Below are 26706 nucleotides of genomic sequence, written 5' to 3'. Positions count from 1 at the left end.
TTAAGATTCTGACAACCTGATTAAATGCTATAAAAACAATAGGACCCGACCCTGCGGCCCTGAACCCTTCCCTGCCCGTGATCGCGCTGGGAACCGGACGGTGGCACGCGAAAGGGCCCACAGCACTTACGGATGCGGATAACGGAATAGGCCTGGGGACGAGACACATGGACTGACATGGCAGAGAGGCGGTGAGTGGGAGAGGCCGAGGGCGGAAAATCAACCGAATAATAGACCTGCTTGTCGATTGGACCGCTGCCGGCCCTCCCCCCCGCCCGCCCTTGAAAGCCCGGACAACAGTGCACACCACACCGAAAGCCCCGCAGCATTTACAACCGCAGAACTGAGAGAAGACGGTCTGGCGCTGAGAATCCGCTTTGAGCTGAGCTAGAACCTGGGCCTTGTTGCGTTTACATTCGGGGCATGATGACAACGCTCCACTAGGCGGAGGACCGGACACAGGGAAACGCCCCAGTCGGAGAATACAGACGACCGCTGAGACGGTCGGAGGTGGCGCGAGGGGAAGGGTGAAGAACTAGATTGCGTAGGAACAAGTGCTACTACAGTACACACAAAAGGAATAAACCGCGAAGCCATTCCCAAGACCTCCCCCTACCCCCTACTATACTCCGTAAAGAGGAAATAAGATCCTCGCAACCTGATCAAATGCTATAAAAACAATAAGACCCGAGACCTCTCCAGGAATGAACCTATGAAAATCCGACCTGAGGTGTAAGACAAAAGAACATTACAGGGAAGTTTGGTAATGGGCCGCACCAAGGGCAAAACAATGGAGGACGGTGTGACACCAACTCCCCGGAGTCAGAACCCAACGCCCCAGGTGAAAGAGAATATGGATAAGCTGGACACTATACTAAAAGAAATTAGAGACTCTCGTCAAGCCATAGAGAACAGATTAGATATGATCACAACGGACATGAATATAATGAAAGATGACCAAGCAAAACTCTCTGACAGGTTAAAACAAACGGAATCAACGGTGGCAGATATCCTCCCAACACACAATGACAATAAAAATGCCATTGCGAAGCTCCAGCAACAGATGGAAGCCCTGCAGGAAAGGATGGAAGACGCAGAGGGGCGTTCACGGCGCAATAATATACGCATAATTGGGCTCCCCGAAGGCAAAGAAGGAAACAACCCCACACAATACATTGAGACATAGCTACAATCCATAGCCAAAGACAAACTGTCGATTCACTTTGTGGTGGAGAGAGCACACCGTATCCCTGGCAGAAAACCCATACCAGGAGCCCCAGCAAGACCTGTAATAGCACGAATATTGAACTATAAAGATAGAGACATCACCTTACGAGAGAATTAGATCCCATTATAATAGACAATACCAGGATCTCACTGTATCCAGAGTATACCCTGGCAGCCCAAAAACGCAGAGCATCTTTTCAAATAATAAAACAAAGACTACGCAAAATGGAGATAAAATATGCACTACTATTCCCAGCAAAACTCTGCATCACACATAACCAAAAAACGCACTTCTTTGACTCGCCCGACCTGGTGAGTACCTGGCTCTACGAAAACTTCCCATACTCACGGGCGGTGGAACAGAACAACGGCCACCACGCAGGACAACTTCCGCAACATCGTAGAGACAAACGTAATAAAGACCAAACGTCACGGAAAAGAACAGGCCCAACACTGCGTCAAGCCCTGGAGGGACAAAATAATGCATTACAAACTGCAGGCTCCTTACGAGAGATGAACTCCTCTCCCTGCAGAACTGCTTCTTTAATAGATAGCATAGCGGCATCGGACTCAGAGGGGAGCATGGCTCTATTCCCAGACATAACTCCACAACTAGCTAGAGACTTTTAGCAGATGTAACCCCATAATAACATTCACAAAATATCTATTATGTTTTCTGGTTGACCCCCCTCTCCCACCCCCCCTATAATAATTGTGGTGGGCCCGGTTGGTAGAGCTCCTTGACATACGTTACATTTTTTTTCTCTTACATTATCACTAACAAACCCGCTGGCAGTGGGACATATTCTTGATCCACGCCCCAGTGCGTGGGCCCCTTCCAGCACGAATTGGCTGCTTCGTTGTAGCACCTAAGTTATGTATTACGTAATTGTTTGGCAAAGCAAGTTTAGGCTTTGCTTGGTATTTCTATTAGAATATACATATGTTTATTTGCTATTAAAACAGACATCTACAACTACGGCAGATACACTATCCTGCAGAAACTATAGACTACCATGGGGCCATAAGCAAATGCGGATGTACAGATCCAAACTCAAATATGCATACACAACGTGAATATAATATAGTCACTTGGAATGTGAGGGGGATGGGAGCTATCCAAAAAAGACACAGAATCCTTGCACAATTAAATCGCCGCAAAGCACGTATTGTTTATTTACAAGAAACTCATCTTACTGCACATGAAGCGGTAAAACTTCATAAAAAATGGCGAGGCCAGATCTTCCACCCCTCATACTCGGCATTTGCACGAGGAACAGCTGTGTGGATAAGAGCTGGTGTGCCCTTAGAAGTGGTAGATACTAAGGCCCATATTTATACTTTTTGACGCACAACTGCTGCAACGCAGTTGTGCGTCAAAAATTTTACCGCCGGCTAACGCCATTCCAACGCGCCATGGGGGCGCCTTATTAATGGAATGACGTTAGCCGGCGCTGCGGATTGGTGTGCGTTAAAAAAATTGACTCACACCAGGCAGCGCCGGCGTATGAGAAAATGGGGGTTGTGCGTCAAAAAATGGTGCAAGTCAGGTCTGAGGCAAAGACAGGAGTCATGCCCCCTTGCCCAATGGCCATGCCCAGGGGACTTATGTCCCCTGGGCATGGTCATTGGGCATAGTGGCATGTAGGGGGGCCCAAATCAGGCCCCCCTATGCCACAGAAAAAATCGGAAAAAAATACTTACCAGAACTTACCTTTACTTCCCTGGGATGGGTCCCTCCATCCACGGGTGTCCTCCTGGGTTGGGCAAGGGTGGCAGGGGGTGTCCCTGGGGGCAGAGGAGGGCACCTCTGGGCTTCTTCCGAGCCCACAGGTCCCTTAACGCCTGCCCTGAACCAGGCGTTAAAAAACAGCGCACATCAGGCTGTGCGCCGTTTTTTAAGGCCCACCCCCTCCTGTGTGTCAAAATGACGCCAGAGTATAAATAAGGGGCACAGGCCTTAAAGTAATTTTTTGGAAGGGAACGCCTACCTTGCATATAATTAACGCAAGGCTGGTTCCCCCTTCCAAAAAATGACGCACATGGTGGAATTTTGACGCCTGCGGGGTCGGACGTCAAAGTATAAATATGGGGCAGGGTTTGCGCCGATTGTGCGTCAAAAATTTTGACGCACATTTGGCGCAAACAGAGTATACATATGCCCCTAAGATTGATGTGGAAGGTAGATTCGTTTTAATCAAGGGTAACTTAGATGGGAAGCCAGTGGTGCTGGGCAGCATGTACGCACCAAATACTGGCCAAGACTCCTTTCTAGAACGCCTATCCAGAGTGCTAACACTATGGGCACATATACCCTGGGTAATTGGGGGAGACTTTAATGCGGTGTTAGATGTTGTCATGGACTGGAACACCCCTCCAATGTCAGGAACAAATGCACGGAGACAAGCAGATGCACTAAAGAGATGGCTAGAGGGATGGTCCCTAGCAGATGTATGGCGGGCAAGAAACATGAACATGAAGGAATATTCCTTCTATTCCCATCTTCACAAAGTACACATGAGATTGGATCAGATTGTCTGCACTGAGGCACTGCAGACGCACATAGTAAAAACCACTTACCTTGCGAAGACACTATCAGACCATAACCCTTTAGAAGTGACAATGAAATGGGGACGAACATCCACACCTATCCCAACATGGCGTTTACTCCCCATAATGTTAGAAGACACTGCCCTACGAGAGGAACTAGCGCAGACAATCAAGACCTTTTTCCATAACAATACAGACACAGCTTCCTCCCCACTAATTGAATGGGAAGCATTCAAGGTGGTTATAGGAGGGGTTATAATAGGAGCAGTGACGGGAGTACGAAAAACTCTGGTGAGTGAACTGACACAGACGGAAGAAAAGCTGGGTATCCTTGAGAAAGAATCGATCATTAACCCCACCAACAGTACAGCACTGCAGGGTCTCAGATCTGAACACGCCCGCCTGGTAGAAAAACTCCGAAAATTGGATCATATTAGATATAAGGAAAGAATGCACAGAGAAGGTGATAGGGCACGACCACTCCTAGCACGACTAATAAGAGAAGAACTAGCCCCCACTCCCATACTGCATATCAGGACAATACAACATGGTGATATAACTACCCAATTGGACATTAATACAGCCTTTAAAGATTATTACATGGCTTTATACTCCACCCCGCCCCCAGTAGAAGAGGGAAAAATTGACTCTTTCCTTGCTAGGATGAAACTTCCAACACTTAACGCAGAGGACGGGCAGATACTAGGAGCTCAAATTACACAAGGATAGATCAAGGAAAGTATTAAAAATATGGCACACAATAAAACGCCAGGTACAGACGGTCTACCAGTGGAATTTTACTCACTATTCAACACACAGCTCACCCCACACTTAGAGCGATTATATCAAGCATCCTTAGAGATAGGAAGACTACCAGACACAACGGGGCAAGCACTAGTGACGTCCCTACTGAAACCGGGTAAAGACGAAACGGATATGTCATCGTATAGATCACTATCCTTACTAAACATGGAATATAAAATCCTAGCAAAAATTCTAGCACAAAGGCTCCTACCACACATAGCCAATCTTATACACACGGACCAGTGCGGTTTTGTACCAACGAGGAACACCTCCTTGAATGTGCATAGATTATCGACTAACTTAGTAGGGAATACATGATAAAGGTCCTAAAGAAGTTTCAGGTTCCACCAGACTATATTAAATGGGTCAACCTACTATATGCAGCACCAACAGCCAGAGCACGTACAGGACAAAATATATCAGACACTTATTCGGTAAATAGAGGCACAAGGCAAGGCTGCCCTTTATCCCCCTTACTATTTGTCTTAGCCATAGAACCACTGGCACAGTTATTAAGACAAGAGGGCGAAACATGGGGCATTGAAATAGATTATGCACAACACGTAGTTTCATTATACGCAGACAATATTATATTATATATTAAAGATCTGAACCAAAACCCTAACAAGCGGCGTATATATTCGAAGAATTCATGCCCCTGTCTGGACTGGCCATAAACTATAACAAATCCATAGCTTTCTCATTCCTCCTACATGCTAGTATTATACATTACGTCACTAAATACTGGGCCCCGAATAACACAGAACCACCTACACACTCACTGGTACACTCCATATATACTATAGGCCAAGCGACACATATAGTCAAATGGCTGTATAAAGGACTGAAAACTCACCTATCTAAACCTCTGACGGAATTAAAAATCAAATGGGAAACAGACGGAGGAAGAGAGATATCAGAGGAGGAGTGGACTAACATACTAAACCACCCAAGCCAAATATCCCGTAATACAAGATTTAAATTAATTCAATATGCTATACTCCACAGAGCATATCCTACCCCACACAGATTACATTTCTTATACCCAGAACTGTCCTCAACGTGCCCTAGATGCAGAGAGAAGGAAGCGGGACTCACACACATGCTCTGGAACTGCCATGCCATCTCTGAATACTGGGAAAATATAACCAACTCCCTAAATACACTAGCATGGAAGACTATATACTGTAAAATGGAGACATGTATACTGGGAATGCTCCTGCTTCCCCAAAAAAAGAAAGTTCTCCCTAGATGGATAAACCTAGCACTCCTATTGGCTAAACGCCTACTGACTAGGAGATGGAAAGCCACGACAGCACCCACGGTGAGCCAATGGAGGGCAGAAGTAATAGAATGGGGTAAAGCAGACGGAGTTGCCCTTAGAAGAGAAGAAAATGCCGGACGGAGGAAATACCCAATAGCCCAGGAATGGGATGAATTAGTAGAAAAATTCACATCGTTGGATAAAGATGAACATGACGAGGATGCATCCCAATGATACCCATAAGATAATAATCACTAAGTACATAATAAAATCGATGAAACTCTCCCACCACCCCCAGAAATTTTCTCTCATATACATCAATAATGTATAATAATTGATAACAGTCAAGAATGCAGCGATAGAAAATGTATCCTCAACACCAGGATGTCTGATTAATGGTCAATAGTTGGTAGTTAAGAATAATGTTCGATGTCAAGAACACAAGGTGACATAATAACTTGAAAACGCCAACACGATAATGCACGTAGTCCACCATATATGACATACTGAACGAGACAGTTTAAGGACAAAAGAGTCGATATGTAAAGACACACAGAATGTAATAGCATAACAATTGGTGAAAAATACACATGTAAAACCATATATGCCTTATGTGCTCTCCATTGTTTCTTATGTTTATGAAAACAATAAAATATGTTTAAAAAAAAAAAAAAACACAAGTACTGGATCCTACCACTGCGCACCAAAAATGTTGTAAAGTGGATTATTGGTAAGTGCAGGTAAGTGCCTACACTTAGCAACCGGCCACTAACCTCCAATTAGGTCCAGTTAGGTCTCAATAAATTAAACCCATCTCAACCCTTGGTAGCTTGGCAACGAATGACAAGGCTTAACTTAGGAGACAAGTGTGTAAAGCATTTAAAAATCACAAAACAGTAAATAAGTAAAACACAATAAAAGCCCAGCGCCAATTTATAAAAATAGATTATATTTTTATCTTTGAAATGACACAAAAATGATTAATATTGGTTAAGGGTAACCAGAGATATGAATTTCTAAAGAATTAATGTTTTATAGCGCATAGAAGCAACTAACACTCAAAGGGTAAAAAAAGGTCCCACTAGAAAGGGACAAAGTCCAGCGTTCAGGCCACCCACAAAATAACACTGTCACACTTTCAGGAGTGTTTCTTAACTCAGGAAAGTGGTCCACAGCAGGGTTCAGGGGCTCTGGTTTGCCTCTTGGGGTCTGGGACAGCAACTCCCACAATGCACCTCTTTAGCTTATGGAGTTTCTCCAAACTTCTGGATCTTCTTCCAGAAGTCCTTTTTGGGTCCTTGAAGTGTCCTCAACTTGATCCAAGGTTCCAGAAGCTCTGAGTTGCTCCTTGGGAGTTGGGACTACAGTTCCCAGAATCCACCTGGTCATCATCCTCAAATGGCTGCTGGTCCACTGGGCTCTGCTTGCAGGACTTAATGCAGGAGACTCTGGGCAGCTCCTTTGCACCTGTAACAAACAGGGAGTCCCTTCTTGAAGCAGTAGAAAACAGGCAAAGTCGTTTTAGTGGTGAGGCCTGCATGTGCAGCTGGTGCAGTCCTCCAGAGTGCAGTGTCCAGGTCAGGGGTCCAGAAGGTCAGTCCTTCTTCTTCTTTACCTTGTTCCTTGTAGGGATCTGAGGTGTGGGTGTAGCTCTGCCACATTTATTATGGCTCCTGGGCAGAAAGCAGGGGGGCCTGATTATCCAGTCACAGGCAGGCTCCTCCCCCGCTTTGATGACCACTTCCTGGGAAGCGTGGCACAAATCAATCCCAAGGAGCAACATTCTTCATAAATCAAACATGGCTGAATGTGATTTTTTGAGGTTAGATCTGGCTGAGCCCACCCACTGGTGTGACTAAAAATCCTAAACAAACCCCTCTCCTAATCTAATCAGGAGGGCACCTAATTGTCTGTGGTTGCAGGGAGAGAGGTCCTGACTGCTCCAAATATCCTTCTCTGCCTTCGAAGACCAGTTTGGCTGCTCTTCCCCATCCTGCTTCACCATCTGCTGAGGCAAATCTCCCCCAGGCACAGCCTTTGTGTTTAGCCCATGTCACTTCACACCTCATCAGGGCAGCCTGGCCAGGCTGCCAGAGGCTGGCCAGTCAGAGAAGGGCACTACAGGGCTGAAGTTGGGCACTTTCAGGTAATGTTTTAAAACTATTTACCTGAACTACTTATATTAAACCCAACAATGGTAAACTGTGGGATTTATTCTAAAAATTAATTTGGTACCACACTCGAGGTATCCGACACTTAAGGGGATGTTGTCAATTAAAATAAAATCTCCCCATTTTAAGCTATGGAGGCCATTCACTACAGTGATGAAAAAATGAATTTGGCTATTTTACCTCACCAGTGTTTATAAAACAATTTTTATAAGGTCCTCACTTATAGTTACATGGCATCCAACCCTAGGGGCACATAGGGCATGCCTTAGGGGTGACTTATATGTAAAAATAAGGTAGTTTAAGATTTAGCAAGTACTTTTTATTCCAAAGTTGAATTTGCATATAACTGTAGTTTAAAAGCAGCCAGCAAGACAGGCCTGCCTTTACAATGACACTGGGCACCTCAGCCATGCACCAAGGGGTGAACTACCTATGCTGGGGTCCCTAAACCTACATGCCCTACCATATACTAGGGACTTATAGGTAGGTTGACATAGTCAATTATAATTAGTGTAATTTGCATATACATTTTACACAGAGCACAGGCCTTGGGACTGGTTAGCAGTACCCAGGGCACCATCAGAATCATGAAAACACCAGCAAAAAAGTGAAAAATGGGGGCAAAAAGTTAGGGGGCCTCTGCAATGAACCCTGTTTTCTCACATATGGTTTGTATTTTAACATGGCTTATATCAGGGAGCTATTTTATTCTTTAGTTTTTTTAGCCCTCCATGAGAGTGCATCTGTTTTCTTGCTCTCTGTCCCATGTGCTGCTTCCCTCTCACATCCCTGACACCATGCATTCTCTGCATCACTCCCCACCTTCCCCACCTCATCTCTAAAAGCACAGCAACAGTTATGTTTTTGCCAGCATTGACTAAGGAGCAGAATCTATAATGTTGTTGTATTTTATACTTTACTTTCCACATGTTACATAAAATCCCAGGCCATGGCACACAAATGCAGATTTTATGGTGCTGGAGAGAGGGGCAGAATGTCTGTGTTTGAAGAGCGACTGTAAAAATGCTGCTTCTCCCAGATGTCCATAAGTCTGCACCCTGGGCTGCTGCTGGCTCCAAATGGCTGGAGCATTTGTTCCAGTTCGTAGTTGGCTGGAAGGTAAATGGCAGTCATTTATCTTTACATTCAGACACTTCTTCAGGCAACTGTTATGTTTTTGTCACTACCTGGCGCTAGTCATCAATGTTATTGTTCAGCTGGATTATATGCAATAGGCTTTTTTAAATTCTGTTCATAGTTTCCTGTGTGAAATTTGACAAATAAACTGTGTCATGTAGAAAGATTGAACCTATTGAATTTGAGGTTCAGCTTCGAGATACCTTAAGCTATGCCTCGAAAAATCATAAAAATGTTACTAGACATGCAGGTTGAGTAGCTTGACTAATCTACTCGATGTAACTGTAATGTACTTGACCTAGAAACTGGTCTCAAACTGTGTGATCCTAAGCAAATATTGTATTTTACAGTGCCTTTTTCTACATTCTCACATATGAGTGCACCTTTAAATATGTGAGTTTAGCATTTCTGTTGTAAAAAAAAAATCCTCTTTTGTTTGATTAAGTACACTATAAATTTGCTCCATGTATAATAAGTCTAGCCCACATATCGGGTACACATGATCCATGCATGACTTGCCTCTTAGTTTACTAATAGCATTGCCATCAGGGCTTGAGTGTTTCTCAGTTTATGTTTAAACACTTACTTTTAATAAATATATCACTAAAGGATGATGTTGTGGCGCACTGTCATTTACAGACAGTACATTTCCAAGAAATGTCCAAATACCTTCCCACTAACTTGCAGCTTTACTGATAAAACTATATAGTGTATCAACAATAATCTGTGAAAATTCGGTTTCAGAAAACATTTATCATTTGCACATCACCAAGTAAAGTGTTCTGACATTTTTTCATCCTATTAAAATATGTGTTTAATCACACAAAAAAATAAAAAATGGACTTTCACAGCTACTGAAATATATTTTGAAATGTTTGTAAAGTTGACTTAGTTATATAAATGTTATGTGTTAGGAAAAACCTGATACCAAAAGCCTTTCATTTCACATAGGTTAGACAGTTCACCTTACAAAATCCTGGAATTCTGCAGTCACAAGGAAAAGTATTTGCATTGCAAGAAGACAAACTGACTTTTGACCTCTGTCTCTGAACACAGAGCAGATGTGACAAGAACAAGATTTAAAGGCATCTTAATTGCTAATTCAGTTTCTGACTAAACAGAACACCTGTTCTTTGTCCACTTGCCAGAATGGTTGAGTGGAATCTAAAAATAGCTTGACCTCATAAAATAAAACTGGCCATAGCAAGTGGGTGAGTAGCTTTTTCGAGCCCTGCCTTAAGCTATTTACTTTTTTCTCCATTATTTACTTTTTCTTTTCATTTTTTTATTAATGCTTTAAAAACAAACATTGGCAAAGCCAACAGCTGAGTACTTGCATTATAAAAACAAGTCATATTGGCTTTGCCTATGCTTTTTTTTAAATCTCCCCGTATCTTCAATTATGGGCTGAAACCTTTCAATCAAGAGCTGCAGAGGGTCTTTGCAGTTTACAGAGTAAAATGGATAGTTTGTTCCTTCCGCTAATTAGTAACATTAACCAAATCCTCTTTTTAGGCATGAGCTATTGATTGCTTCAGCTCTTTTGCCAGACTCCTGAAATAAAAGCTTAATATATAAAAAAAAACGTAGCTATATACATGCATATAGGAGCTTTGGGTTAGTTCTCTTCAATCCATTGGCCTGTGACACTGTCATTCACATTTTCCTTCTGCTCACCACTCCATGGAGCAGTGGGTCGGCCCACTTCATCCATTGACTCACTTGAGCTGTGACTGATGGCATTTTCCCTGGTCACATGCGCAGATCCATCTAAAATGAAGTGCATATCAGCTCCGGGGCTGGTGGGCCAATATTCTACTTTGGACAGACTTTTTTCCTTCCATGCTTTTTATGTTTTTTAGGGTTTTTTTGTGTTTCAGTTGTGCCTTCCGATTTCGGTAATTCAAAGTCAATAGCACCTTATCTTTTTACCATTTTTTTTTAATTTTGCCTGACATGCATTAGTAATAAAACGGTTACCATGCTAGTTTCAAGTGCACTTGCCTGTTAGAAGCACCAGCACTGTTCTATTAAAATTATATGGAATGTTTTTTTTATTAAATAACATTTTTATTGCAGACTTATTGCCTCCATGTTCAAGTGCCAGATTATTATTTTTCTTTTTTAATTCTTTCTTTTCGTGGCTTATGCGTGTCATAAAACAATTCGAAACATATCCAGCACCCAACCTTGCCAAGACCCGACCTGTTGGTTTTGCCAATGCTTGTTCTGTACTTTCAATCGAAAAGGGCAACTAATTATATTTTGCAGTCAATATTCCATCTTGCCCCATATATTTCGACGTTTTAATTGAACATGTATTCTCTTTGCCCAGTTAGACGTTGCTCCTGTGGGAAGCCGGTGAAAATTGTACAAATAAAAAAATTAAAAAAATAAAGGCTGGTATAAGGTGCAAGCGACAGCACATATAGAGCTGGAGCTGGGGCACAGCGCGCGGTGTTACACCACGAGGGGAAGGGGCAGGCTGTGTGGGGTACGCTCTCCTCCTCAGTAGTACCAACGCCAAGAGTAATATCTTGTGATGTAACTTGCGTGGGAACAAATCTGCAAAGCCAGTTTCGGGTTGGATACACGCCCTATATCAAGGTATATCTCTTATCTTCAGAATTTTAGAGGGGGGTAGGGGCTCAGACTAATGATCTTGCCTGCATATGACGGTATTCTCTCTCAAAATGTTCAACAATCACAGATTCACAGACTCGTTTTGCCCTGTTTGGACTACTGAGCATTTGGGCTTTAGTAAGCCCAGGATGAATACAAAACGCAACTATTGCCTCTTTTCAGTCACTTTCTAATACTGCCAGCAGATAGTTATGTATTTATGTTGTGCGCGCACGCACGTGTGTGGTGGGTTGCACATTAGTAATTTTTGTCCTGAAACTGAAATATGCTCCAAATGTTTACGGTGTTTCTGTACTCGGGTTGCGACAGGAAGTCAAAGATCTGCCGTTTTGGGGTTAACGTGGACGTGAGCAGCTGCTGTCCTGTTAACCCAGGTGCCAACACTGCTTCCCGCGCACAGAGGCCCTCACATCAGGCGGCATGGAGCGCGTGAGGGCAAGTAAACAAAACTGTGTCTCGGCCCACCCCTTGGAGTGTGGAAGTGAGCACGTGAAAGGGGCATGGTTTGGCTTCCAGGGTGTTTCGACAAGTCGCACCTCTGGCATTTGAAAAAAATGGTCTCGCACAGGAAGCAAAGCAGCCTGTGTATTGACACGCCAAGAGACGTTAATGTGCGCCACAGAGACTCGAGAGAGTCAGGCGGAAAGCGACGGAATGCCTTGTAAGTGAGACAGATGGAGTAAGAAAGACAGGCAGGGAGACTGCCAGAGGTGTATGTGAGGGAAAGAGAGATGTTGCAGTAGAGTGACACGGGTACAGCGAAGACGGGAGCGAGAGATGTCAGAGAGCGAGGTACGTGAAAAAGGGACAGCGCGAGACAGGCAGTGTAGAGAGGGAAATGGAGAGAAACGTGGAGAAAGGAGGTGGACAGAGACCAAAAGTGACAGAGAGTGAGGTGGAAAGAAGGGAGATTGCCAGACATGGCGGGTCGGGGGAGTGGAAGGGAGGGTTTGGACTGGGAGAGTGAATGACAGAGCACTTGACAGAGAGGGTAACAATATGTGAACACCAAGTTAGTGACAAAGTGAGAGAAGGATGTGGCTAAAGGGCACGTGCCTAACAACCGAGACTTCAAGAAAATAGTGTGTCCCTGAGGGTGGGGGAGCCCCAAACAAATAGAGATGCAAGCACGAAAGAGAAGGCGAGAGAGAATGAGACGGACATTTGTAAAGAGAGTGGCAATAGGAGAGGTGGAAGAGTAAGGCAGAGAACATGGGAGTGGGAGTGACAGGAAGAGATAGGAGTGGACACGGAGGAAATCGGGGCATAGAGAGAATAAGGGCGGCCAGAAACAGAGGGATTGACCTGGACAGAGACAGACTGGCAGAAGAAAGGGAGAGTGAAGAGGCAGAGTGGGTAAAAGATTATCTGAGAGAGGGCAACAGAGAGAAAGAGAGTGGTAAGTGGGCAGTGAACTAAAGCCCAAGATAGAGAAAGAAGGGTGTGGAGAGAAAAGTACCTAACAATGAACATTTCAGGGCAGACAAGTGGCCAGGAAGGCTCAGCCCAACCTTTATAGGGCCGTGGGCAACGTGCACCGAGGACACGCAATGAGGCAGACAGCTGGGGGCATGGAGGAGAAAGCGATGGGTCCTATCCTCACTCACCCGGCCTCCCCACCATCTTCTTCTTGTTGCTGCCTTGGCACATGTGGGAAATCCTGCATGCACGATTGGTCCAGGCTTATAGCGAATGAGAGATTGGGGATCGGGCCTGCCAGTTCAAATGAAGCAGCATGCAGCACTGCTTTGCTGTTCACCATCATTGTCCCACCACAGCACCGAGCAAGGCAGACATCACAGCCACTAGGGCAGGGTCAGTACCATTTAAGCTGGGCCAATAAACTCCGAAGGGCGGCCGGTAGGCCAGTGGAGGGTAAGGTTTGCTTGAAAGGTAGTCGTTGGAATGCACTTTGGCAAAGACACTGAGGGAAAACATAGAAGCCAATGGGAGGGTGGTAAAACAGAGAAGGCACTTGCATCCCAGGTAGGGCTGCAGCATGCAATATAATGAGTGGTCACAATGGTGCTGTCAAAATGATGAATTCTGGTTTGCCAGTATAGTTCTTCCCAAAGGACACTGAGCTGTGGTTGTTGGTGATTTATGGTTGTCAGTAATGCATGAACTATGGCAGATTATTTATTGATCAATATTGTGATGCTTTATGTCCATCGTTTGATCATGTTACATAATTGTAATAAAATGCAGGCTTTTGCCACCACCATGACATTGTGTGACATGTTATGTTGCGGCAATGGAGGGAATGGCGTAGTGCTTGGCAAACGGCTGCAAGCCTGGGGACCAGCAGGTAGCCCATCAGGGGCAGGTTAAGCCTTGTAATGCCCTGACTACCGGAGTGTAATGCAGGCCCCTGTAGTGTAGAGGCCCCCCCCCACCCTTTTGGGGGTCCCCGCCCTTCAGGAGGCCTCCATTCAGGCCAAGATCGCTAAATATCAGTGACATATGGGATACTGTGGGGCCCCTCACAATGTTCTGCAGGGTCGGCGGCATCTTTTTGTGCTACACCACAACCTGGTTCTGCATCACTCACTGTTCCAATTTACTGTTTTGCAGAGTGATTCCTGTATGCCAGTTAACACTGTTGTGAGGTTGGCTTATTCTGTGCCAAACAACTATGGGCACCCCTGTGGAATATGTGCCAGGGCCTGTGCCCACCCCTCCTGCAGAAGCTTCGGTAAGTGACGTTCAGTCTTGAGCAAACATTTTCATTTCCAGTGTGAACGACAGTCTTACCTTTAAATTACATATTTTTTGATAATATCGCATGGTTCCAGACTCGTTTGATGATACTGTTCTAAAGCCCCCTATGTAACTCTGTACCCGTTATTGTACAGTGTTACCCATTTAAGTCACTATAGAAAAGCATACTTTGTAAATTTAAAATAGTTGATCAACACAGTCAAATTCCAAAATCAGTATGATATTGAAAATATAATTCTCTAGACTTAAGACGGAAATGTTTGTTTTGAAACTCCTGAAGATGCATAAGGGAGTTCTCTAACATCAAGATTCTATGCTACAGATGTTGTTTTTAATCTCAAGATCATATAAAAACCTATAGTCTAAATTCAAGATAAAACAAAACGTTTCAATCCGCTAATTCAAGATTATACTACAGAGCTAATTTCAAAACTCAAGATAGAGTAAAAATGATTGTTCTGTAAAGTCGAGATGGTATAGATGCTATTTCAAAAATCAAGGTTGTGTACAAAAGCATTTTCAGAAAATGGTATAGAGAACCTCATTCAATTCAAGATGGTACAGAACAGCATTTTTGTAAAATATCAGGATGAAATGGAGCAGCTTGTTTCAAAAGTCAAAATGAAATGGAAAAGGTTATTTGTAAACCCAAGATGATATGAAAATGTACATTCACTAAACTGAAAGTGATACAAATAGAAAAAGCTTATTTTCTGAATATACAATATACAGAGAACATAATTTTCTAAACTCTAGGTGGTACAGAAATGCTCATTGTCTAAACCCAATATGGTGAAGGAAAGCAAATATTTGAATCTAAAGTTGATACTGTAAAGCTCAATGAAACCCTCCAAGATTGTAATGTTTTTATCACTAAGCTCTAAATATGAAAGAAAAGACAACTGTCTAATAAGATGGGGCACAAAAGCTTATTTTAAAACTCAATGCACGTTAGAGAAGCACATGTTTCAAATTCAACATTTTTTTTCCATCAGAGCTCATGTTTTAAACATGTGATCGTTTAACAAAGCCTCCATTCCAAAGCAAGATTGTCCATCATAATCCATGCACCACATTACATATCGTATTGAAAAGCAAATTTTATGTTCTGAATGGTATAGGAAAATCAAGATTTCCAGACTAAAAAATGTATTGTATTTAGGCCTGGGAAAATTTCGCCTATGCCGGCATTATCTTGTGTAGTTTTATGTTACGCTTGTTATGCAAAATGTCTGAGGCTATTCCATTACTCCACATTGCGTGTCTGAGATGGCGTTCAGGTAAAAATCTTATTGCAGGATCATGGGAATAACACGAACAAACACACAAGTGGTTGTTGTTACAATCCTGCAAACAATTGTAAACTTACCTCTTCCTTTCAGGGTTCATGTTATACCCATCTACTGTTTTGGTTTGTGTAGGAGGTTACACACTCTGGTGCACTCCTCCTTAGAACCTGTAACCCCAAAAGGCATCCCAGATGCCATGCTGCCGTTATCATGCATTAGATCTTGTTGGCTAAAGGTGGCAAAAGTGCAGTGGGGTATGCTTCATAATGAAGAGGTGATCATGCAAGTTCATGTGTGTGCGTCACCTACATGTTCCCTTGAAGAAGAGCAGTGTCAAACATTCTTATTTTCTGGCATTTAATTACTCAACCAATTATTTGATACTCCAATTGTTCTATCAGACTTCTTGTTCACAGTTTCTATTTCTGAAATTCTGCAAAAAAACATTTTATTTCAACAGTTTTGGCAATCTAATTTATGAGGTGCGGAAGTTGTAGCCTTCTTCGAATGCATTTTTGGAATGCCATTTTGGAATGTGTTTTGTTAAAGCAAAAATAATCGCAAGATCTCCTTCACGTTCTAAGATAACCGCTGCAAGTGTGCAGACATGACAGTCATCTTACAATCATGTTTTTTGTTCACTTAAATAACAAGCATTTACAATGCAGTGGGTCTTGCGTTTGCTCAAGTTAGAGCTATTAGCGTTATAAATTCCTAACTGGACTTTTCTTGCCGCATTAATTGAAAATGAAAAGTAAAACAGTTGACATAAGCAAGACAATTCATATTGCCATGGCCGCTGTGAGCACAAAGGAGAGACACAAAAGGAAAAAGAAGTCCACTCGCAGTCAAACGTATCGGCAAACGTGCAATTATCCATATAACAGGATCAGTGGCCAAGGCAGTAACAAAACTGCCCCAAGGAGGGACAAACGTAAAGCATTTACCAATTATAAAAAAAGGTTTTTGTAAGGCAAGCCCATGAACAAGTATTAGTGATGGGCGTGCAGTGACCATGGTTAAAAGCCCACAGATAGATTACAACACGTCAGAGCACTTGCTCGCTCGACCTAAAAAGCACCACAAGATGGCCACCATTCATGTGCACACACAATGGCCAACTGAGCTGAAAAAAGGATTTGATAAGCCATTATGCTATGCATTGCTTAATCATTTTTTTTTAAGCATACCAGTATTAAAAAAAAAAACAATAACAGAGAATCACTGTAAAACCATTCATGACACCCTTATGGGCAAAGAGTAAATATTGCATTAGGGGCCCGATTCTTAAATAAATCACAAAATGGCCCTGCAGGTCCTTGACCATGAATTGGTGCAGATTACATCGTTTAGTAGTTCAGACATGTTTACAGAAGTTGTCATTAAAACCATACTCATAGAAAACTTTTGTCAATTACGTTTTTGTAGGAGCAAGTGTATTTGGGCATGTTTTCTCACATGGAAATCTAGAGAGCAAGTGCGAATTTACTTATCAAAACATTTTCCCCGGGGGAGAATATTAATCCCATGAGAAACTCCTTTCTCAGCACCCTACTTTTTTGAAGGGGGTGGATTCCCTTCCCAGTGTGGAGAAAGTTTTAAGCCTGTACCTGTCAGGAGAATATTTTGGACCTTACTAGGTCAAGAAGGGTCTGAGAAGGAGCTTGTGAATATCACTTAACACAATTTTTCTCCTACTTCCAGCTCTTGTGAGTAGATATGCTCACACCATAATCTTCGTGGAGTAAATCAGTGCTTAATTTGTAAATAAAAAGGTGCCTGTGCCCAAGGCCTTCCTCTTAAACACGCGGCTGCTGCATTTAAATGTGCGAGCATGGAAAACTGAGAGAGCGTAATCCTGAAGCCATCTCGGGCCTCTTCAATCCATTTACAGCCACTCCCTGCCACTTCTGCTCACTCTTGCAGCTTTCTGCTTTCTGCTTTCTACCTTTGTGACGCTTTTTCATTTTTCTCTTCTTCCGTCTTTCCCATATGTCTTGTGCTCTCAGCAAATGCTTGAGGCAGAAGAATAAGCCTCAGCCCTCAAAAATAAGTGGCGGTGCTCAGCACCGGAAACAATAAGCACAAATTAAGCACTAGAGTAAATCATTTTATGAGTGCAAAACCAACTTTTTCACACGTATGCAAAACCTACAATTGTAAATAATTTTCAGAAACTAGCCCATAGCATTTTGGCTCTGACAATACCTTGCACAGTTTATTGAGTCATAAATGTAAATCAGTCATTGATCTATCACCGAGTATATTCTCAAATTTATGGCAAATAAGAAAATTAGACACAAAGAGATGAAGCGGTGTGCACAAGAATCACACAATGTGGTCAAATGGAGGCAGCGAGACTGTGAGCGTAGTCATCGATCCTCAGTTGGCATTCAAAATATAATCTGGGTTTCTTTTCATTAACACTTTATGAAATCAAGTGATTGCTCGAAAATAAATTTGTAAGAACAATGTAGAAACGAAACAAAGAAAGCAATTGTTGAGTGAGAACAAAGACATATCCTGAACTATGCTATAGTCAGATCTCCAGCATAATGAAAATGAGAGAATGTTCACAGCTTACTGTGATGCAACATTGACTTAAACAGGAAACATTCATTAACGGAGATTATGAATAGCCATAACGTTGGCACAAATATAACTCTGGTTTCTTCAGACTCCAGTATAACCAGAATACAAGCATACCCAGAGCCTTGCTAACATCAAAACCATGATATAATATGAGCCTTATCTAATCAGAGTGGATTTTATCTGAGCTTTGATAGAAGGAGAATGCTGCCATGGTTTGTCACCTTATTGCCTGGCACCAAATACGAAAAGAGGATTTTTGCACATCACAGTTACATTTACGAAACATTAAATTCCAACTAACACTATATATTTGATAGATTCCATACCCCTGCTAAAATCTAAAACTGTGTATTACGAATAATCTGTCCTTTAACTTTCAATGCAGTGAGTATTTTCCGTTAAAATTCAGAAGAATATTATTTTTGGCTAGTCTTACCTGTGGTGTTTTAAGTCGGGTGGATTATTTCACTGCAGATAAAACTAGTTGAAATACTGCAGAGCGTTTTCTGATGCTCTACAGTGGTTAGTGGTTTTTGTGTTTGCAGACACCCTCTGTGTAGGAGGCCACCTCACTCAGCTCCACTGTGTGTTTTTGACCTATTATATTTGCTGTTACCCGGTTACTGGAGGAGCAGCTGAGCAAGGCATTGCTGGCCAGCAGCCCACACTGAGCGTATTCCTCAAAACAAAACGTTACTTGTGAGCTCCCTTGAACTAATCCACCCAAGGACATTGATCAGTAACTGTTTGGGCAATTATCCAATGACACTCTTGTGTAGCCGCAGAGCAGCATGTTCTGACCCGCTGCTGTCTCAGCTGTGGTGCTATGTTGTTTCTCAGGAACCTGCAATACTACCATTCAGATCTTAAGCGATCCTCTGGGCAAACCGACTCTCTTTTTACACCACCAAAGTGTAAAACATCAAAAAATTGCTTGATCTGTCTGGCAAGAGCTTCAGCTGTGTTCTACCAATTACCTTTTGCTAATTGGAACAGTAAAACAAGCAGTGGCAATACCAATAGGTCTGACTTTAAAAGAATGTTGTTTGGTAATGTGAAGTTAAAAGTCGATAGAATGGATATGTATTTGTGAAGAAGCAAAGAGCTGTAGAATAATATTGGCATAGGTTAAAAGGCCAGAGAACAGTTGCACTGTTAAGCCTGACCTAAAAATCCATGTAGGTTAATGACTGCCATCCTCCCATCTGTGCTGCTGCCAGTGAAAAATACTATAAATTATTTAGTTATCTAAGACAATTTAATAGCATGTTCAGCCCTTGAAAGATCAACCTCAGGCAGCTGGACAAATAAACAAAATGGCCCAGCTGTGTGAAGAGCATGTACTTATTCTGGTGAAGCACACAACTTCAAAACATGTTCTCCTGGCTCCCATCATGTTGGAAGAGCATGGGCCCCTCTCCTATTGTTATCACATAATTGTCTTCAACTGCTGCGCTGTCAAGCAAGACCATAATTAAAAGGGGGATCTGTGTTCCTTCTGCAATTTTTTTATCCACCTGATGTGTTGGCGTTTGTTGGAAGCTCTTGCCTTCACCAGAAAACATTAAATATTTGGCATTCAGTCTTTTCAAAGAAAGTAAATCCAGTAACATTGCGAGGAAGTGATCTTGTGGAGAGAACCCGTGCATGTTGCCAATAGTTCATAAAATGTTAAACCAAGAGACCACTTTCTGAAATATTTTCAAGCAAGCAAAGGTACATTTTGAGAGAGAGAGCTAAATGGACATTGATTGCCTCAAAGATGTTCCCACAACCAAGGGAAAAAGAGGGTTCGTTCCTATTATAAGAAATGGTACACTTTGATGGTATCACGCTATTCACCCTTTTAAACACTGTCAGTCCTGCCCCTAACTTCTTTAGGGGTGTTGTATGTGTAGTAAAAGTGGAGTATAAGGCTTGGCAACTAGATTTAAATGCCAAGTCGAGGTAGCAGCAACGTCAGTCCTGATACATTTTTAAAGGTCTACTTAAGTGTTGATACAATCAGTGCTGCAGGCCCACTAGAAGCATTTAATTTACAGGCCCGGGGTACATGGTATACCAGTTTACCAGCGACGTGCTAGTAAATGAAATGTGACAATTAGGTATACACTAACGTTACCATTTTTGGAGGAGAAACACATGCACTTTTGCACTGGTCAGCAGTTGTAAAGTGCTGAGAGTCCTAAAGACAACAAAATGAATCAGCAAAAATATGAGGCAAGCAGTCAAAAAGTCTGAAGGAAGACCACTCTAAGGCTGACAGGTCTAACAGTTGGTTTATATTTAAAACCTACTGGTGAGGCTTACAATAAATCCAGACCTCTTCATTAAATGTAAAGTGAAGGGATATATCTACAAACATTATCCTTTTCAATTCAGTATGGTCAGCAACCACCTTCCTCCCATCAAAAATTCAGCCGAAGGCTATGACCTTCAGAGTAAGGAGGAATGGGTGTGCATAAAGACCACTCTCTATACCTAGATTCTACTACATAAGGCCAAAAGCAGAATCTGGGTGTGGCTGGAGGGAACTAAGGCTGTTCCCTCGGGTATTGGGGCAGGGATGCTGAGAACTAGGTTTAGCCGAAGACCATTCTCTAAGCTGAGTACACATAAGTACAGTATCTGGGGTAACAAGGGAAATGGTGCTAAGAGAGTGTTTTATAACTCTAATGTTCTTCACACTGGATGTTTTTTATTAGTTCTCTATCCATTCTCTCTGTGAGAATGAATACGTGGATCCTTCTCCGCAAGGGTTTCGGAGCAATCACAGCATTGAATCCGCTTTGGTTACGGTGGCGGATTGTATTCGTCAGCAAGTTGACCAAGGTGGAGCGACTATTCTGGTGATGATGGACCTGTCTGCAGCCTTTGACGCCATCTCTTCATCTCTCTTAGATGCAAAGTCTGTGACAGGCATGGCTGAGGAATGAGGCAGTCAAACTCTTAGAGTCCTTTTTAGTGGATAGAACTAGCACAGTTAGATGTGGGGACTTTAGTGCTAGTCCTTTCCAACTGCCCTGCGGAGTCCCACAGGGTTGTTCCCTCAGCCTTTATTTACCCTTTATGTCACTGTGAGAAAGTAGCCTCTTTCTAGCATGATTACCCCCATTTTTGGCCTGTTTGTCAGTGTGTTTTTATTGTGTCATTGGGATCCTGCTAGTCAGGTCCCCAGTGCTCATAGCTTGTGGCCTACATGTCAGTGTGTTTTACTGTGTTGTCAGTATGCTTGACTGTGTCACTGGAGTCCTGCTAACCAAAACTCCAGTGCTTATGCTCTCCCTGATTCCAAATTTGTACTTACATACTGGTAACCCAGTATTTCACTTCAAATTGGCATAGTGGACCCCCCTTATAAGACCCTAGTATATGGTACCTAGGTACCTAGGGCATTGGGGTTCCAGGAGATCCTTATGGGCTGCAGTATTTCTTTTGCCACCCATAAGGAGCTCAATCAAACACTTCTTCAGGACTGCCATTGCAGCCTGAGTGAAATAGTGTAAGCACTATTTCACAGCTATTTTCACTGCACCAGGTCACTTATAAGTCACCTATATGTCTAACCTTCGGACCCTGAAGGCTAGGTGCATAGCACCTGTGTGTGAGGGCACCCCTGCATTAGCAGAGGTGCCCCCATGTCATCCAGACCCATTTTCCCAGACTTCGTGAGTGCGAGGACGCCATTATAAGTGTGCACTACATATAGGCCAATACGTATATGTAGCTTCACAATGGTAACTCCGAATATGACCATGTAAGGTGTCAAAGAACTGGGAATTGTACACCAATACTGATTCTAGTATTGGTGGTCCAATTCCATGCACCCTGGGGGTCCACCATGGATCCCCAGTACTGCCATACCAGCCTTCTGAGGTTTTCACTGCAGCCCCAGCTACTGCCACCTCACAGACAGGCCTCTGCCCTCCTGGGGCTTGAGCAGCTCAGTCCCAGGAAAGCAGAACAATGTATTTCCTTTAGGAGAGGGGTGTTACACCCTCTCCCTTTGAAAATAGGTGTTACAGGCATGGGAGGGGTATCCTCCCAGAGCCTGTGGAAATGCTTTGAAGGGCACAGGTGGTGCCCTCCTTGCATAATCCAGTCTACACCTGTTCAGGGACCCCAGTCACTGCTCTGGCGCGAAACTGGAGAAAGGAAAGGGGAGTGACCACTCCCCTGTCCATCACCACCCCAGGGGTGGTGCCCAGAGCTCCTCCAGAGTGTCCTCTGGGAGCATCTGAGTGGCCAGTGCCAGCAGGTGATGTCGGAGACCCCTACTGATAGATGCTTACCTGGTTAGGTGACCAATCCCCCTCTCAGGCTATTTAGCGTCTTTCCTCTGGTTGTTTCCTCACATTCGGATTGCAGGACTTCAGCAGGAATCCTCTGCATCCTTTACTTCATCTTCAACCGACGGATCAACCACTGACTGTTCCAGGAACTCTCCAAAACTGCAACAAAGAAGCAAAGACGACTTCTGCAACCTTGTAACTTCAGCTCCTGCCAGCAACTGCAACAGTTTCCAGGTTGTGCACGCTCCGAGGACTGCCTGTCTTCATCCTGCACCAGAAGAACCAACGGAATCTCCTGTGGAGTAACAGAGTCAACAGGACTCTACAGCGACGACAGGTACTCTGGGTCCCCTCTCCTGACGACGAGCATGGATCCTCGAACACAGGTGGTGAACTAAAGTGACCCTGACTGTCCAAAAGTCCAGCTGTCCAAATTTGGTGGAGGTAAGAGTTTGCTTTCTGTGCCAGGCAGTACCCCTGGGTACTGCGTTTTTTGCAGCTCCTAGGGCTTCTGTGTGCTTTTCCAAGAATTCCTTTGTGCACAGCCTAGCCCAGATCCCCAGCACTCTATCCTGCGACGCTCAGCTCCCTGAGTTGTTCTCCGGCGACGTGGAATCCCTTTGTGTAGTGCTGCTATGACTGCCATTTTCAACTCCTTTGTCCCCATGCTCTGGCGCTCCTGTGTGCGCTGCCTGGTCTTCTGAGGGCTCTGTAAGTTGCTGAGAGACCCCTCTGTCCCCCCTTCTGGGTAGAGTCGACCTGGTCCTTCCTGGGCCCGGGCAGCGCCATTTTTCACGAAACGCAAGTTTTGCATTTACCAAGGCTTGTTGGTGGAATCCAGTGACGCAAACCAGACTGCCTACATCCATCCGGCGTGGGACATCTTCTGTACCAACCAGGAACCCGCATCTATCTTCTTTGGTGCAATACTGACTTTGTCTTCTCACTGGTCGTTCTCCTTCTGCACCTTCATCTGGGTTAGCAGGGGCTCCTCTTCTCCCTGGACATTTCAGTGCTTCTTGGACTTGGTCCTGTTCTTCTACAGGTCTTCAGGTCCAGGAATACATTGTTGGTGTCTTGCAGTCTCTTCTGGTTCTTGCACTGTCTTCTACCACAACTTCTTGTGTGTTTTAGGAAACTTGCTGTGTTTTACTCCTGCTTTCCTGGTCTCTGGGGTGGGGTATTTTACTTACCTTTGGTGTTTTCTTACACTCCCACCACCCCTCTACACACTACACTTGCTTAGGTGGGAAACCGAATTTCACATTCCACTATTTTAGTATATGGTTTGTGTTCTCCCTAGGCCCATTGCAACCTACTGTGATTTTCACTATTTGCACTATTTTCTGACTGTTTACTGACCTGTTTTTGGTTACTAGTGTATATATTGTGTACTTTACTTACCTCCTAAGGTAGTATAGTCTTCAAAGTATTTTTGGCCTTGTGTCACTAAAATAAAGTACCTTTATTTTGGTAACACTGAGTATTGTCCTTCATGTGTGTGAGTACTGTGTGACTACAGTGGTACTGCAAGAGCTTTGCATGTCTCCTAGTTCAGCCTTGTCTGCTCTGCCTACAGATACCTCTAGACAGCCTGGCTTCTAGACACTGAATACATTTCACTGATAAGGGATAATTGGACCTGGCATAAGGTGTAAGTACCTGTGGTACCCACTGCAAACCAGGCCAGCCTCCTACATTCACTCCCTTGGCACAGCTGGTATGTTCATTGTGCTTTCAAGTGTTGTCATATATGGACGATACTCAAATCATTGTGCCCATTGCAGATGATTGAGTAGAGGTAGCTGACAAATTCAGGACATTTATGGTAGAGGTTAGCACTTGGATGAAGCAGAATTGGCTAAAAATGAATGGAGCAAAGACGGAAATTATAATTTTTGGTGCCAATAATTCAATTTGGAATAGCTGTTGGTGGCCTGAGTCCTGTGGCCAGCCCCCTGTTGTGGTGAATGTGGCGAGGTTTCTGGGTATCATTTTTGATAATACTCTGACCTTTGAGGGCCAGTTTAATAAAACCACGAGCTCTTGCTTTTGGATGATTAAGATACTAAAAAAATGTTTTCCTTTCTTACCGATGGAAGTCAGGGTGTCAGTGGTTCTGGTGCTCATCACCTCTCACCTGGACTACAGTAATGCCCTCTACCTAAATGTAAATCAGTACTTCCTTAACAAACTTCAAGGTATTCAAAATGTGGCGGCACGATTAGTTCTAGGATTACCTAAAGGTTGCTCAGTGAGGGAGGGCTTGAGGACTCTTCACTGGCTTCCTGTGAGAAAACAAGTCCGCTTTAAGGCCTTATGCTTGGTGTTAAAGGCCCTTCATCAGCTGGGCTCACTATTTTAGGACCACCTGTACCTAGTATGTTCCTACGATGTTGTTGAGATCTACAGGCCAGAGAAAGGTCAGCGTTCCCAGATTTTGGAAAACGAGGGGAAATAGCCTTTACAGTGGCTGCTGCCAGGCTATAGAACAATCTGCCTGATTTCATCAGAGGAACGGGCTCCTATATGATTTTTCGGAGGCTGGTGAAAACCTGGCTATTTTAAGGAGCATAATGGATCATTTTGCTTACCTGGTTTATGTGCGCCTTTCTGCTTTTGTGTTTCTCCTGCCACTTGGTTGCTATTGCTTTGGTGTCTTTTGGTTGAACACATTTTTACAAATGCAAATACAAATACACAAATCAGATGTATATTTAGTGGTGCATATGTAGTAAAATATCTTGTAGAAGTTCAACACATCCATTGAAAGAGCAAGTACAAAAACACTTGCAAGGTTTGAGAAATGTGGACATGTAGAATGCAATAGCCAAGTATTATATATAACACCATGATGGATTTTCAATCTTAATAATACATTAACATCAACAACTACAGAGAGGAGGCAACAAGATAATGCTCTTTCTGCAGGAAGTATGTAAATTGATCCAAACGTTACTTACAATCACCTACTATGGGATTAAATATTGTTTGTGAGCTCCAGATCATTTTTGATTAGAATTGTAAAGCAAATTGGTGATGACTGATAATCCTTACGTGGTTCTTTGTCAAAATGAATTGGAACAGATTACTGTTTAGAATTCTAAACATTCTATTTCGCTGATTTAATTGTCTCCTTCCTAACATTAAGGAGGTAGCTATAGGATGCATAGTATCTCAAGATGGTGCACAAATTCAGTACATACAAAAATGAGTAGTAATGTCTAGTAAAAGTGGAAATTCAACATGGTGTTCATAAGAAGTCTGTTGTCTATTCTTACAGGGAGGGAGATGAAAGGTGTTTGAAAATGGTGATTGTCATGCATTCATTCAAAAAACTGGTATTAATGCAAGGTTATTATTCTGAATCTGTGAAACAGGCTGTCATTGTTGAAGGCTATGCATTGTAGACCTTGGTGCATATAACGTTGTGTGTGCATGTATTTCTACAGACATTTAATTGTAGCCCTTAAAAGCATAAAGGCGATGTGAAACTTGAGCTGGCCATGTTTTTGGAAACTAAATTGAAATTAACATTTAATTAGAAAGGTCTGTATTGGAAGATGAAGCTAATGAAGAAATATAAATAGGAAATGTTGGACATGTGTTATCTTAGCCTAGCTTTAGGGCTGCAACCTAGCACTGTTTTAATAATATTGGATTATTTTTAAGACAGTGTCTCACAAGAGTAAAAAAATATTTTTTCTCTTTCATTTTGTTGGAACTCGAAAGGCTAAGTTTCAAATGAGTGTCTTGTGAGACTGCCGTTAAATTCCTGCTAGAAGCTTTTGAAGGTTCTGCCAACTTGAAGAGTCTTCGGCTCATGCCTTATTTCCTGTTTTGGTACTATGTTAATACTATAAGTCTTAACTAAGCCTAGAGGTGTGTCCCTCAGGCACTTTATATACATACAGATTATGTTGGAAGACAACTAACTACACAGTATGTTTTTAAAAGAACCTATATCCTATGTGTGCAATCTTTGTCTCATATTTTCACGTAGCAATCCTAAATGG

General features: G+C 43.0%; 1 protein-coding gene across 5 annotated transcripts in view; it reads left to right on the top strand.

Moving 5' to 3' along the window:
• Positions 1-26706, top strand: part of DIXDC1 (DIX domain containing 1) — a 523962-nt gene that overhangs the window by 49916 nt on the left and 447340 nt on the right. For 4 of the 5 annotated variants that reach the window (XM_069224988.1, XM_069224993.1, XM_069224994.1 and 1 more), the window contains exon 2: positions 14371-14491. In XM_069224988.1, the coding sequence (XP_069081089.1) occupies positions 14432-14491 (60 nt within the window). In that variant the 5' untranslated portion in view covers positions 14371-14431. Of the gene's footprint in view, positions 1-12506; positions 12589-14370; positions 14492-26706 lie in introns of those variants that run through there. The other variant, XM_069224990.1, reaches the window with a different exon arrangement.

The sequence above is a fragment of the Pleurodeles waltl genome, chromosome 3_1, assembly GCF_031143425.1.
Source record: "Pleurodeles waltl isolate 20211129_DDA chromosome 3_1, aPleWal1.hap1.20221129, whole genome shotgun sequence".
Lineage (NCBI taxonomy): Eukaryota > Metazoa > Chordata > Amphibia > Caudata > Salamandridae > Pleurodeles > Pleurodeles waltl.
This window is presented reverse-complemented; position numbering and strand designations above follow the sequence as displayed.